Source organism: Fukomys damarensis, unplaced genomic scaffold (assembly GCF_012274545.1).
Source record: "Fukomys damarensis isolate Sample0158 unplaced genomic scaffold, DMR_v1.0_HiC HiC_scaffold_16, whole genome shotgun sequence".
NCBI classification, from domain to species: Eukaryota; Metazoa; Chordata; class Mammalia; order Rodentia; family Bathyergidae; genus Fukomys; species Fukomys damarensis.
The window spans coordinates 1,421,571-1,435,272 of NW_022900928.1; the positions used below are offsets into that span (position 1 = coordinate 1,421,571).

Sequence of the window (13,702 nt, forward strand, 5' to 3'; positions counted from 1 at the left end):
GGGCCCCAGGGCTCCGGGACGGCTCGGGGGCTGCAGGGCAGTGCACTGCTCACCATCCGGGCTGCGCTGGTGTAGACACCAGCCAGGACAGCTCGAGCTCAGAAAATCAAACCCTGCACAGTGCCCACTCTGCACTGCACACACGGTCTCCATGCGCGTAGTGCTACCGCTCCCGTATGCGGGGTGGCAGGAGGTGGGGCCTGGCTCCATTTCCGGGGTGGTGGCTTTGATTTTACCTCCAGGGAAGGGGAAGAGTCAAGTTCCAAATATCCCTGCACCTCCTGTGCTGACCAAGTGTTTATGAGCAGAAATGGAATCCTGGGGGCTCTTCTGCGATCTGTGAGCTGAGGGGATGGCAGTAGGGGAGGGCGACTGTGCCATGGAGGGAAGGGGCTTCGGGGACATCTCCGTGTGGAAGTCCCATGTGCGCCTGGACAGCTGGACCAGGTCACCATGGAGCCGGAGACCCTCTAATGGCTGTGCCGGTCATCTCTGCCGGTCTGTGTTTGGCATTTTTGGGGTTCTGATCTCATGGGGAGTTTTCGCTTCTATCAAGATTCCACTTTGTCAGATCCACACAGCAGAAGCAGCCCTACCTTTAGCCCAGCTGGACGACGTGGACCTTTCTTCCTGCCCTGCAGTGTCGTAAACACACTTGGAACACACTTCAAGATGAACGTGCACTCGAGCCGTGCAGGCCAGGGGAGGGAGGAGCCCCGTCTAGATAACAGCCGAGGTTTTCTTCTTCCTTTCTTTTTGTACAGAGGTCGAGAGCTCAGTCATACTGCGGTCCAGGCCAAAACAAACTCTATATGATCTACTACCGACTTCCTTTCAAGTTCCCCTTTTCACTTGGGCTGCCTTCCTTTTATTTCACTCCAACTTACATTAATCCCAGTTATAGAAGTCTCTTCCCTTTCTCCCTTACCTCTAAGTTCAAACACATCTTCCATAGGAAACAAGCAACTTTTTAAAAAGATCTACTTAAACACATACAAAGGACGGGGTGGTTTTGGAATCTATTTCGGCAGCTTGCAGTTTCAGAGTTCACTTCCGGCCAAGCAGTGAGGCGGGTGGAGCTGCGCTGCCTACGTGACCCTGCTTCTCTGCTCTCCCCTGGCACCAGCAGCGGTCACGTAACAGCTGGCCACGTCTTCCCTGAGGGTACCGCCCCTTTCCGTGGGCGTGGCGTGAGTCTCGTGTGGACCCAGCACCCAGACGCTCAGAGCTGGCAGGGCTGGGGCCAGGGCTTCCCGCTTGAGGGGCGCCTGTGTCCGGGGAAAGGTGGTGCCAGCTGAAGGCAGGATGAGGGTGATGCCGGGCTCTGCTCCGATCTCTGCCCTCAGGAAACCTATCGGTAGCTAGGGGAGTGGGGAGTCCCCTCCGGCTGCCCCCACTCCCCTGCTGGAGCCTTCTGAGCCGAGCTCTCAGGACAGCGTAGGCACAAGCGACGCAGGGCCCGGGACACAGGAGTGCCGGGAGAGGATGGCTGTCCTCCGTGAGCCGGGCATGGGCCTCCCGTGTGCTGGAGCCCTCTGGGGTCAGGTTGGCCGTGCTGCCCCCAGTCTGGCTGGCGCTGTCATTATTCTGACGGCAGTGAGAGGACAGCTCGCTGGTAGCACCTGGACGCCCTGAAGCCAGGCAGGTGCAGGGCACCAGGGATGCCCGCAGTGGGCACCCACAAGGCCCCAGTGGTGCCTGCTGAATGGAGGTCATCGTCGTCCCCACCCGAGAGGATGCCGGGACGAACCGCAGCGGGTGATCACGCGAGGTGCGCAGCTTGTGGGGCTGGAAGGGCTCAGGTTTATCATGTGGGTGATCTTCAAAGAGCCGCAGGCCTGCAGCATCCCCGGCAGTGAGATAGACCGAGATTGACCAAGATTAACCCTCCCATTTACCAGACAAGAACCCGAGTGCAGAGAGTGGAACTGCGACTCCCCACACTTGCAAAGTGCCACGTCAGATAGACACACAGTGAAGCCACACGCGCACTTGCAAGTAAGGCAAAACGAATTAGCTAAAAATGCCACGTTTATCCCAATATAACCAGTCTGTCTACTGCGTGTGGCATGAGTCGCATTCCAGTGCTGATGGCCGCATGTGGCTGGGGCCACCACGCTGGACTCCGAGGGCCTGAGGGACCCCTGAGCACCCACTGGGAGGGTGTGTAGATGGGGCCTGCACCTGCATTCAGAAAAGTCTGCCTCGGAGGGCCAAGGAATAGCCACGAGACACTCTCTTTGGGACGCCCCTCAGGGAGACCCTGGGAGCCAGTGGGCTATGCTTCGCTCTGAGGGAATATTCCTAGAGCTCCAGGTCCAGGCCTGGGTTCATCCAGCCTTGCACATGAGTATCTGCTGTTCATCTGGTTTCCAAGCTGTCTTGAAATCATCGTATTCTCATTCTTATGCAAGAATCAAATAATTTCAGAAAGATCCCACCTCCCACCGGGCCCTAGGAAAATTGTCAACATGGGCTGAGTGATTTCACTTGGTGAACAATTTTTTTAAAATCAGTGACAAAAATATAGAGCTACCTGGGGAATACAATGACTGCTGGCTGAGATTAATGGGCAGATTAATAAATGGATTGCTTGATGAAAAGGCGCAGGAGAACAAAAACCAGCGGCGAGGTCGTGGAGGGGCCGCTTATTAATGAACTGTCAGCCCCGGGAAAGTTCAGGAAGCTCCCCGGTGCTGAATGTGGCTGGCCGGCTCTTCTAATAAAAGTTGGGGTCCTTCAGGAATTAATTACACCAGGCTTGCAGCAGGAATTCGTGGAATTGCGAAACAGTGGCACCGACAGCACGGCGGCCGCCGCCACAGGCTGGGAAGCTGCCGGGAGAGGCCGCTCATTTTTTGCGTTGAGATGTCCATGCTGTGGCAGCATAATGGCCGGGACGCAGGCGCAGGCCCCTCCTGGAAGCTGGCTCCCTCCTCGTCCCGTCCGGTGGAGCTGCCTCCGAGGAGTTCCGGGTAGTTTTCAGGGCGATGACTTAGGGTTAGAAGGACCCCACGGTGATTTATCACGCTGCGCGGAGAGGGGCTGCTGTGTGCATTTGCTCCTAGTCCCTGGTATCCATCTCGCCTCACGGGTCCCCCGTTTGGGCTTGAGAAAATCCTCTGTGAATTAAAAATGAGGGTTGCCCAGTGAGGGGCAGGAAAGGGGCCTGGCAGTGTAGGAAGTCCCTGTCCTGATTTACGAGGGGGACCAAAGTCTGCATAGGGCGTGTTTAATGAAAAAAAATGCACCATAGGGAACGACACGGTGCCGTGCACCACCTCAGAATACTCTCTCCTGCTCCAGATGCATTTACCCCATTGTCTGCTCCACTTTCCGGAGTAGTTCTGGAAGTTCTCTTTTTACGTCTTTCTGAGATCTGATCCGAAGTGTGCTGAATGCGGCTGTGCACCGACGACTTGTAAAACATGATGTTGTGTCCTTATCCGCCTTATTCAGCGGCTCTGGCACCGTGCGGATTCCTCCAAGTCAAGATGACCACGAGAGGTCAACATTTTGAATCAGTTCGGGACATCAGGGTAGCTGTGCCCAGGTGACTGAAGACACGAGAGAGGACTCCAGAGCTGCTGTAGGAAGTGTCAGGAACGAGTACATGTGTGTGCTCTAAGTGCGGAGAGGATTTCGAGGGGCTTTCACAGCAATGTGTCTTTTACTATAACAAAATTTTTAAAAATAAGCGCTTACTGTAGTTTGTGACCACAGCTTATGTATGCTGGGCTTCTAGGGATGAGACGGCTATAAACAGAACAGATTCTGTTTGGTTTCCATGGTTGCTGAGGTAGTTTCTCTTTGGGGTCCCATTGTAAATCACTGGCCTTTTTTTTCCTTTTTGGGTTTTTAAAACGATGCTATTTGCCTGTGGCTGGATTATAAACTTTACAGCGCATGGCTCCTTTGCTGTGCACAGGGCTCACCACCTCTCCCCTTTATCTGTCGCATCCTTGGACCCTGCCCATCCGTCACTGGTGACTGACTTCTCAGGCCCTCGTGATCCACAGGGTCCTTATCCTTTTGATTAAAACAACTTAATAGCCTCTTCATGAATAATTAATCGGCTGTCGTTGGACCGCAGCTCCAGGCTTTTAAATTTAATGTTGAGCTGTCTGGTCTGTGTTGCCTTTGGGAGCCTCCCTCCCCTCAGCCTTTCCCCTGCAAGGTTGTCCCTCTTTGGAACCTCTGGCGCGTGTGGACTGAGGTTTGCATGAAGCCACCAAACTGCTCTCCCGTTCCCTCTGCTATTGGAGGCAGGGGTAGCTGTGTGAGGACGAAGGCCACTCCTGACTGCACGTGTCAGTAGGCTGCAAGATGGAGAGAGAGGCTTGTGCTGGAAGACAAGCGAGAACCCCAGCACCTTGAGGAAGCGGTTGTGTGTGTGCCTGTGTGCGTGCGCACCTGTGGGTCATGTGTTTCTGACTCTGGATGTTTCCCGGCAGTGACAACTTATACCAGATGACCTCCCAGCTCGAGTGCATGACCTGGAACCAGATGAACTTGGGGGCCACCTTGAAGGGGTAAGTGAGGCCGCCCTCCACACCCTCTGTGCGGTCACTCGAAGGGGCCCTCAGGGCATCAGCACACGGCGTGCTCCTCTGTCCTCCAGGGGTCATGTTCAGGACGAAAGTTTCAGCAGTCCCGAGAGGGGATGCTTCGCCTGGAACAGGGGAGTTGTGAACATGGACCGCTGTGACCTCCCAGTGGGAGTGGTAGAATTCTTCAGCGTTGTAGGGCCCCTGCCTCCTCCTGCATGTGACGTTTTGCCGGATCACAGAGGCTAACGGCTGCCCTGGCCTACAGAGCCAGGTCCAGGTCTGTGCGGGCCACGGAGTTTGCCAGAGATGCGCTGTCTGCCCGTGCGGGCTTTTCAGGAAGCGCGGTGTGGATCCCGGCGCCAGGCACAGGCTGTGTCGAGGGTCCCGGGACCCACGCCGTGTCCATTTGAGTGCAGCTGCCTATCCAGGCCCAGGCTCTGCCCGGCTCCTGGTGCCACCTCCTCCTGCCTGGCCTCAGAGGGGTTGCGACTCAGCTGGGCACCCGTGGGGCAACCAGCTGTTCCTCCGCTGGTCCTGGGTGGGGCTAACTGGAGTGCCGCCCACTCTGTCCCATCCCCACCTGTTCTTCTCTTCTAGAGTCGCTGCTGGGAGCACCAGCTCAGTGAGATGGACGGAAGGGCACAGCAAGTGAGTGACCATGGCACGGTGGCCGACTCCGGGACCACGTAGGAGTTAGGGTGACGCGGGAAAGTAGGGGTGGGCAAACCCACCCAAGTCCCGTGTCACAGACACACTGGGCCACATGGCGCACGTGGGGCTGCAAGATCGGAGAGCTGCGCCTGGCGCGTTTCCTTGTGAGGGTTTCACAGAGCGCTGAATTCGAATCTTGCTCGCTCCAGTTCAGCCCGCCAAGCCTCTGCTCCTAACCCAGTCGCTTTTCTCTGCTCACCTGTACGCCTCCAGGGCTGAACTGGCTTTGCTGAGTGTGGCTAGGCTCTGTGATGGCCCACCTGGCCTCCGGCTGGCACCCCGGCGTTTCTGTAGGGATTTCTCCTGTTTCTGTCCTCTCCACTCTTGCTGGCCCAGTCTTGGTCCTGTTTCTCGGACCCTTCCGGGAGAACGCAGAGGCCTCACCCCCGGGGGCTGGCGTCAGGTCCCCCCCTCGGCCCACGCCCCTGTCTTTCTGCCTCCTCATCGGAAACTCTCTTCCCTCTCTGGGGATCCAGGGATCCACAACTGAAAAGCCTCCTGCAGCTGTGAACTGCTCCTCCTGTCTCCCGGGCTGCTGAGGCTTTCACGACCCGGATTCTGTCGCTCAGCTTCTCCCATCTCTTGGCCTATGGCCCCCAGTTCCTTCCCGGACCTTTCCTTCCTCCTCTCCTCTCTCTGCTCTTTAGAACCGCAGAGCATGGATATACAGGGTGCTTGGCGAGTCTCCCCGACTGTTCCTCCGCGTGGGGCACAGGCCAGGTTGGTTGAATTACGGACATCACAGGTCAGGAATCTGGGGTGCGTGTGACGCTGGGCGTCCCACGGTGGAGATAATTTTGATACTTTTAAAGGCCTTTAGACACGTGACATGCGCCACTTGCTGGGAAATCAGAACCTGTATTGCATGGGTGAAGAACAAAGTGTGAAAATATGTTTTGTTCAATTTGTTTCTTTACAAGAAAAACGAGAGGGATTTTCATTGGTTTGTTACTTTTTGGGACAGCATTTCAGAAATAAAAATGTATTTCCTGAATACCACTTTATTCAGGGATCAGCTGTTCCCAATGAGGACACTGCTTAGAGAACAATATGCCACAGCTGTCTAAGTTTCTGGCGTTTTCTCGCACTGTGGATTTTTCCCCTAGACTTTATGTAAGCCAGCTTCTTCTGCTTTCCCGGGGGCTTTTCCTGTGGCCCTCGGAGCTGGTGGCCGCCCTGCACACCGGGCTACCTTGGGGAGGGTGGAGAGACCGAGCCACTCCTCAGTCCACGTCGGTTCTGTCTGCCTCTGGTCCCGGCCCGAGCTTAGCGTTTCCAGAACCTCCAGGCAGTGCAGCGCCCTCGGCTGGGACGGTGAGCAGTATTGGCCACGCGGCACCAAGCCCAGTGGGGCCGCCCTTTGCCAATCGGCTCTGAATGCTGCTGGGCATGGCGTTCTAGGCCTGCCTCATGCCTGTGTCGGGACCAGGTGCCTCTCCAGCTCTAAGAGGATGGCTGGTGCCTCTCCCCGCCAGGCCCAGGAAGCAGGGACAGCACAGCGGAAGTCTGGCTCTCTGCAAAGCCTGCCTGGGCGACCGCGTTGGTTGGTCTCTGTGATGCTGATTGGCCTTCCTTTGTCAGGATGCAAAGGCCATTAATGTGGAAAACGTGTTTGGGGTGTGAAAAGACATTCGTGACCAGAGGAGGGAGATGGGGGGCCCCTGGGGGGGCGGGGAGGCTGAGGCAGAAGGATCACAAATTTGAGTCTGGCCTGGGCACCTTAGTGACTTAGCAAGTCCCTGTACCCAAAATTTAAAAAGTGGGGCTGGGGAATGCGTCTGGTGTGGAGCCCTGGGCTCAGGCGGGCAGAGCTTTGCTTCCGGGGTTTTGACCTTACATGAGGTCAGCGGTGAGTGCCAGTGACAAGGTGGTGGTCGTACTCAGGCTTTACAGCAAAAAGACCCAATTCCACGCCTCTGCAGGGCCAAGGCGCCGTCTGTCCAGAGAGCCAGCTTCCTGTCTTCTGTCCTTGGAAGGATTATGAAAAGCTCTTCTGCAGAGAGGAGGCCATCTCTGCTGAGGTCCCTGAGCTCCTGGATGTGGGACGTGGGGCGGAGCCGGCCCTGGCTGTGGGAAACCCGCCTGTGGGGAGTGCAGCACCCTCCTCAGCCCCTCAGGGCCTCTGTGCATCTGTTGGGGGGCAGGGCTCCAATGAGCCCGCAGAGGGAGAGTCCTGTGTCTTGGGTGAGGTTGGAGGAAAGGTGATTTACAGACCCACTGTCCTTTCCCCGCCCGTGGACACAGACATCAGGTTCCAAAGCCAGAGCCAGCCGGAGGTTCGCTTTTCTAGGACTCTTCCCCAGCTCCAGGCCATGGCCTTCGCTGTGCTGCTTGGGCTGCGGCTGAGGTCTGCCTCTCATTTCCTGACCATTTCTGTGCGCTCTGCGTGGCGCTGCTCTGAGGTGGGGTCCGAGCCTTGCTGCCCCATGTGGTGCCTGTTTTGTCTCGAGAAGAAAACAGCCTGGGAGACGAGAAACACATCAACCTTGACCAGGGTCCAAGTCCCTCGGCCAGGAAGTGGCGCAGGAAGTGTAACAATGGTGCAGAGGGGCCTGGAGACAGCCCTGCCTGCCTCAGGTGGAGGACGGAGCAGCCTCAGCCCTGGGCCCTCGCCTCTCCCTGCAGGAAGGAGGCTGCTCACCCTGCCGCCGACCCGGTGTGGCCGGAACAGTTCTTTTTGCCTTCCATTAATCTTGTTGGCAACCAGGAAGACAGGTGACGGGCCAGCCAGAGAGGGAGTGTCATGACTCAGCCTCCTGTTGTTGGCCTGCCCCACAGGGAGGGTGCACTGTGAAGCTGCTCTGCTTCTCCACTCTCCTGTCTTCCGCGTGTGCTCGCGTGTCTGAGTGTGTTTACCCCTGGCGCTGTCCCGCAAGTGAGCTTGGTTCCTCTCCTAGGAAGGACTGGCTTTAGCTCGGATGGAGTTCTATAGATCCAGTCCTAGGCCATCGGAAAGCTCTGTGTCCCAGATTTCACAGGAGTCTTGACCTTGGAAATATTCTTAGCTGCCTAAAATCTACTCAGGGTTTGGGAGCCCAGTAGGTTAGTGCAGTCCTGTGGTCCCAACACTTGGGAGGCTGAGGCAGGAGGATCTCAGGTAACTCGGCAAGACCCTGTCTCACAAAAAAAAGGGCTGGAGTGCATAACAGGCCCTGGGTTCCATCTCACTTCCGACAGATAGTTGCACACATGGCCTTGTAGGCTTTCCATCTTTATAGGATGTCTCTAACCCTTTTAAAGCAGGAATTCGGTCATCTCATAAAGGAGAGGGAAGGTTTGTTCAGAGGAAGATGAGAAAGCACAGGAGAACAGTCAGGTGGGGGCCTCATCGGGTCCCGCTCTGGGAGTGTGAGGTGGGCTCGCTCACAGGGGTCCCTCTGGGCTGGCGGAGCGGTGTGGGGGAGGCATCGGAAGCCCAGTGGGGACGCACCAGGAGCTCACCCAGGGACTTCAGGGCTGCCCTCCTCCCCTGCTCACCCGGCTTCACTTCTGACTCCTCCCCTCTGACAGAGCAGAGATGAGGCTCTGTCTGCAGGAAAGCAGACTGTGGTGCCAAACTGGAGAGAAGAGAAAAGCCAGCTGTGTTCTCACCACCAGAGGTGGCTGAAAAAGTTGTAAAAGCGCGTTGGTGTGCATTGTATCTGTAGAGAAAGCTGGAAACCTCTCCTGTGAAGTGTGGTTCTCTCGGGATTGGCTACTAGGAGGGGCTGAGGCCTGGGGATGGGGAGACATCATGGAGGAAAGGGCCGGGCATCATTCTGCAGAGGGAGGAGGAAGGAGTGGGCAGTCTGACAAAGGCCAGGAGGTGGTTTCTCTGATGTTTTTTCTTTTTTGAGACAGAGTCTCACTGTAGGTCAGACTGGCCTTGAACTCACTGTGTAGCTCAGGCTGGCTTTGAACTTGGAGAGATCCTCTTGCCTCAGCCTTCTGAGTGCTGGAATTACAAGCGTGTACCACTAGTGCCTGGCCCTGGGGAGATGGTGTTTTAAAATTTGTTGTCCCTTAGAAAACTATATTTTAATATTTGTAAGGGAGTGTGACTGTGGCAAGTAGAGGGAGGAGTGTGTGGGGAGGGAACTGCGGGATTGGCTGGGATGGGGCAGGGAGGCCACGCCCACACGGCGCCCTGGGACCCCGAGAGTGCTTTGCTTGTCCTGTGGACTAGAATTTTTTTTTTCTGGTTTGTATTTCAGCTCTGTCAGAAGTTTTAAAATTAAAAAGGTTGTAATCGTTGTTGCGCTGGGGTTGGAGCCCAGTGCTCCTGCACTCCTGGCAAGTGCTCTCCCTGGAGCTGCAGCTTCAGCCAGGCTTTTACTGTTATAGTAACATTTATAAGCTGCTTTTCATAGTTTCAATTTTTGGCTTTTGTGTTGTGTTTATGAAAGATTCTCCCCACCTTACAATTTTGTAAATATCCGGAATACTTCTTTCTTCCTGATCTTTATAAAAATTAAGCTATTCCAAACTGGATTCATCCCAGATTTATGTGGCTCTCAGAGTCCTGCTCGGTTTCTTTGCCAGCCCACCGTGGCTGCCCTTCCTCTGTCCATCCTGTCCACTGCATCCAACTCCGACCCTGAGGGCCCGCCTCAGCCTCCTCCCTTCGTTGGCTGCCCCTCCTCTGCTAGGTCTCTGGCTCTCTTCTTTCCTGTAATTTCAGTCTCTTTAAATCGAGGGTAAGAATTCCCCCAGCACTGCACTTCTTTTAGAAGGTATTTCTAGCTATCATTTATTGCTTATTACCAGTCAGTTGGTTGAGATGTGGTCACTGCGTGTGGCCCAGGCAGTTTCAGGTTCCCAGACTCAAGTGATCCTCCTGCCTCAGCCTCGAGAGTAGCTAGGAATAATGTGTGATTCACCATGCCCTCTAGATTCTTCAAGATCATATCGGTTCACTAACTGTGACAGATGTTACACATCAGTCTGAGGTGTCTCTAAGAGATGAGTTTGGGTGTAGGGTGTCTGGGTTATTTTAGAAATTTCTCTGTAAATTTAAAGCTGTTCTAAAAATATGTATATTTTTATTTTCTGGTGCTACCCCCAGGTACCAGATTTCTGGAATCACCACCAGGAATGCTGTACTTACCACAGAGCTACATTCTCAGCCCTTTTTCATTTTTATTTTTAGACAAGCTCTCCTATGGCTGATGAACTTAAAACTCTCCTGCCTCAGCCTCCCAAGTAGCCAGTATTATAGACCTGTGGCACCATGCTTATCAAAATAAATTTATATTTCAAAAAAGTCTTAATTGAAATTTAAATGGATCACATCGAGCTTGAAAATTAATTTTGGCCAAGATTGATTTTCACAAAATTTTGAATCCTTTCTTCACACACATATTTTCCATTATTTTTTAAAGCCTTTCTCTGAGCCAGATGTCTCTATGTAGAGGTCCTTCTTTTTCAAAATTTTAGTGTCTCTTGCCTCAAAAGTCCTTGGAGAGCAAGTGCAATTCATATGAATTTATCCCGTGGTTTTTCCTTCAGGCCTCCTGTTTCTTCCCCTTTCCTTCCCCCTCCCCCTTCCCCTTGCTGGGCTTGGACCCCAAGGCTCACTCATGGTAGGCATGTGCTCCCCACTGGGGGTGTGGGATGTTGGAGCAAGGGAGGAATCAGTGCGGACTCTGCACCCTCACGGCCTCCATTTCCCCTGGAGAGGCAGAAGAGCCTCAGGCCTGCAGCCCTGTGCTGACCCCGGGGTTTAGGAAGAACACTTCACCCGCACCTGAGCCACACAGTGGACCCTGCTTCTCTTTCCTGTGTGGGCTTCGGGATGTCCTTGTGTGGATTTGGGCCAGGACTTTGGGGGTCCACAGAGCCAAAGCATTTATAAGCTGGCTAGGTTGGTGAAGTCAGGTCCAGACAAGCCAGCACCCCACTTCAGAGACATGTTGGGCACACACGTATTTGCACTCTGTGTGCACCCTTGTGTCTGTGTGCTGATGGAGGTGAGTGGTCGTATCAACACACTCTTCCAAGCAGTAGGGGCCAGTAAACGAAGTGGGGTTTTTGGACAGCGCCCCCCCAAACAGTGTAGGAAACTGAAAGTAAGAGCACCTGCCGGCTCTGATCTGGGTGTGACATAAAAGGGAGAAGCCGTGGGCAGTGAGGAAAGTCACATTCCTGAGGGCTGGTGTGTCCTGGTGAGTTGCAGGCTACTTAACCACACATCCTGTCCCCTGTACACAGGCCAGGGACTGCCCCCCTTAGGACATGCAACCAGGTGAGCCTGGCCTGCAGAGAGACTCCAGAGAGGGATTCAGACACAGTGTTAGTGACGGTGACATGGGCTGGAGGAAGTGGGTCTCTGCCAACAGGACCTGTGTCCGGGGACGAACTCATGCAGGTGTGGTGCTCTGATCGTTCTTAGAAAGTGGATCCGGCAACCTGCAGGTGACATTTGGATCGTGCGTCATTCATGACGACTCATCTGTAAAGGTGGTTCAGTTCCAGCTGCAATCGTGCAGGCCACAGGGAATGCAGTAGGTTAGTGTATTTTAAACCCCTTGGCTGGGTGCAGGGCCTCACAGTCCTTCCAAGGTGGTTCCATTGTCTGCTGTCCCTGTTTTCTGCGGTGCTGACACACTTCCCAGCAGCACTCTCTGCTGTGGCGGAAGTTGCTCTGCTTTTGTCCCTGTGGCCTCATAAAGACAGAGACTCTCTTGGTTCTTGTCCAGCGAAAGACCCAAGGAAGGACTTTGATTGGTCTACACTGGGTCATGTGATGGGAGTGGAGTGGTCTGATTGGCCAGGTCTTAGCCCCCCCCAGCTGAGCCTGAGGGTCCCAGAGAGGGTGGGAGAGCTCTGTTATCAAGGAGGGAGGATGGATATGGGTGGGAGAAACAGGAGACACTTGAGAGAGTGCTTAAAAAACTGGGCATCCTCTTCCCTGCAGATGGTACGCCATGTTGGGTGCTGCAGGGACAGAGGAGACATGGCTGGAACAGATTGCAAGACTGCATTGGTGAGGTCTGCTGTCCAGGGCTGCAGGGAAAAGAGTTCGTTAGAAAGCCAGTCAGGAGAATCACCCTCGGGCTGTTTTTAATGAAAAGTGACTAAAATGTACTGTTCTAGTTAAATGTAAATAAAATGCATTTTTACCCCCAGTGGGAAGCAGAAGGAAGGCAAACTGTTCAAGATTTTCACAAAAGCTGATTCTTATCTGAAGTCTGTTTTTGAGGACATTTTAGAACTGTGAATTGTCACATGCAGGAAGTTAGGTATCCATGTGTGTTTGAACTCAGTAAGATTTAACTTGGTTGTTTCATTTGTAAGCTTTTACTTCCTGAGCTGGCTTAGTAGGAGCAGCTCCGCCTGCCTCCCTCTCTGACCCCTGTCCACACCCAGAGCCGTATGAGGTCACACAGCGGGGAGGGCCGCCTCTGAGCAGGGCCGTGGCTTCTCCTCATGGTCACAGTCATGGTCACGGTTGGTCCGAGGCACCTGTTCCCGGGCACCACGGCTCTGGATGCCATGGTGAGGCATCAAAAGGTCTTAAAAGGGGATGGAGGGCGAGACTGGAGACTCCACAGAGGGTAGGGAAGCTGGATTCTCAGTAAAGCTTTGAACCTCTTTGCCTTCTCTTGCAACCCCTGAGACCTCCAGGAGGCATTCCCAGGCCATGCGGCCGAAGTCTGCCGGGGTGGGTGTTGGTTCAAGGCTTCTTGTTTTGGTGGATTTGCTTTTATTAGTTTGACCATTTCAGCACCACCCCTCTCACTTTCCCTGTGGCTCGTCAGAGCTGGTGGGTCAGTGTCCAGTGAGGTCCCACAGTCTGGCCTGGGCGGGTGGCTGCCTCGTTGCAGTCTGCAGCTTTACGTCTGTCCCCTGTGTTTCCTGTGAACAGGTGGCTAGTGCTGAGATTTCTTTTTTTAATTCAGCTTTGCCTCTTGTGTTTCAACTTTAAGGGGGCCCAGTTTCTCAGTGTGGCTCCTTCGTTTCCCTCCTAAATTGGCAGTGGGCAAGAGACGCTGGGCTGCCCGCCCCACAGCCCTGTGTTGTCAACATCAGGAGCAGCCAGGTACTTAGCACCCCAGATAGAAGCCCTGAGGGTCGGGGAAGGAGAGAGGAGAGGCTGGACCGTGAACTCCTGCTCTGGGGCGCAGGGCCTGAGGTCCCCGGGGTGCTGATGAACTGCAGAGGTGAGAAGGCACAGGCGAGGACAGCTGCCCACCTGGACCAGGACTGCGGTGGGTGAGGGAGAAGAGTGGCAGGCAGAGACCGCCTCTGAATATTCATGTGAAGACTAATTGCCTCCAAAGGCTCCTTCTCTTTTCTTTTACTTAATTCTTTTTTCTTTTCCTTCTGTTGATAAGGGATTTCAGGACAGCTCTGGTTTTCCTCATCTGTAAAACCTCAATTCCTTTTTATTAATCTTCTTGTGCCTGTGGAATATCAAATTAATCATTCCTAAAGAAGCCACTCTTCCAACACGGTGCTCT

General features: G+C 54.3%; 1 protein-coding gene across 3 annotated transcripts in view; it reads left to right on the forward strand.

Moving 5' to 3' along the window:
* Wt1 (WT1 transcription factor) overlaps window positions 1–13,702 on the forward strand; it is a 74,688-nt gene that overhangs the window by 46,322 nt on the left and 14,664 nt on the right. For all 3 annotated transcript variants that reach the window (XM_033764048.1, XM_033764049.1, XM_033764047.1), the window contains 2 exons: window positions 4,455–4,532; window positions 5,148–5,198. In XM_033764048.1, coding sequence (XP_033619939.1) covers window positions 4,455–4,532; window positions 5,148–5,198 — 129 coding nt within the window. The remainder of the gene's footprint in view (window positions 1–4,454; window positions 4,533–5,147; window positions 5,199–13,702) is intronic.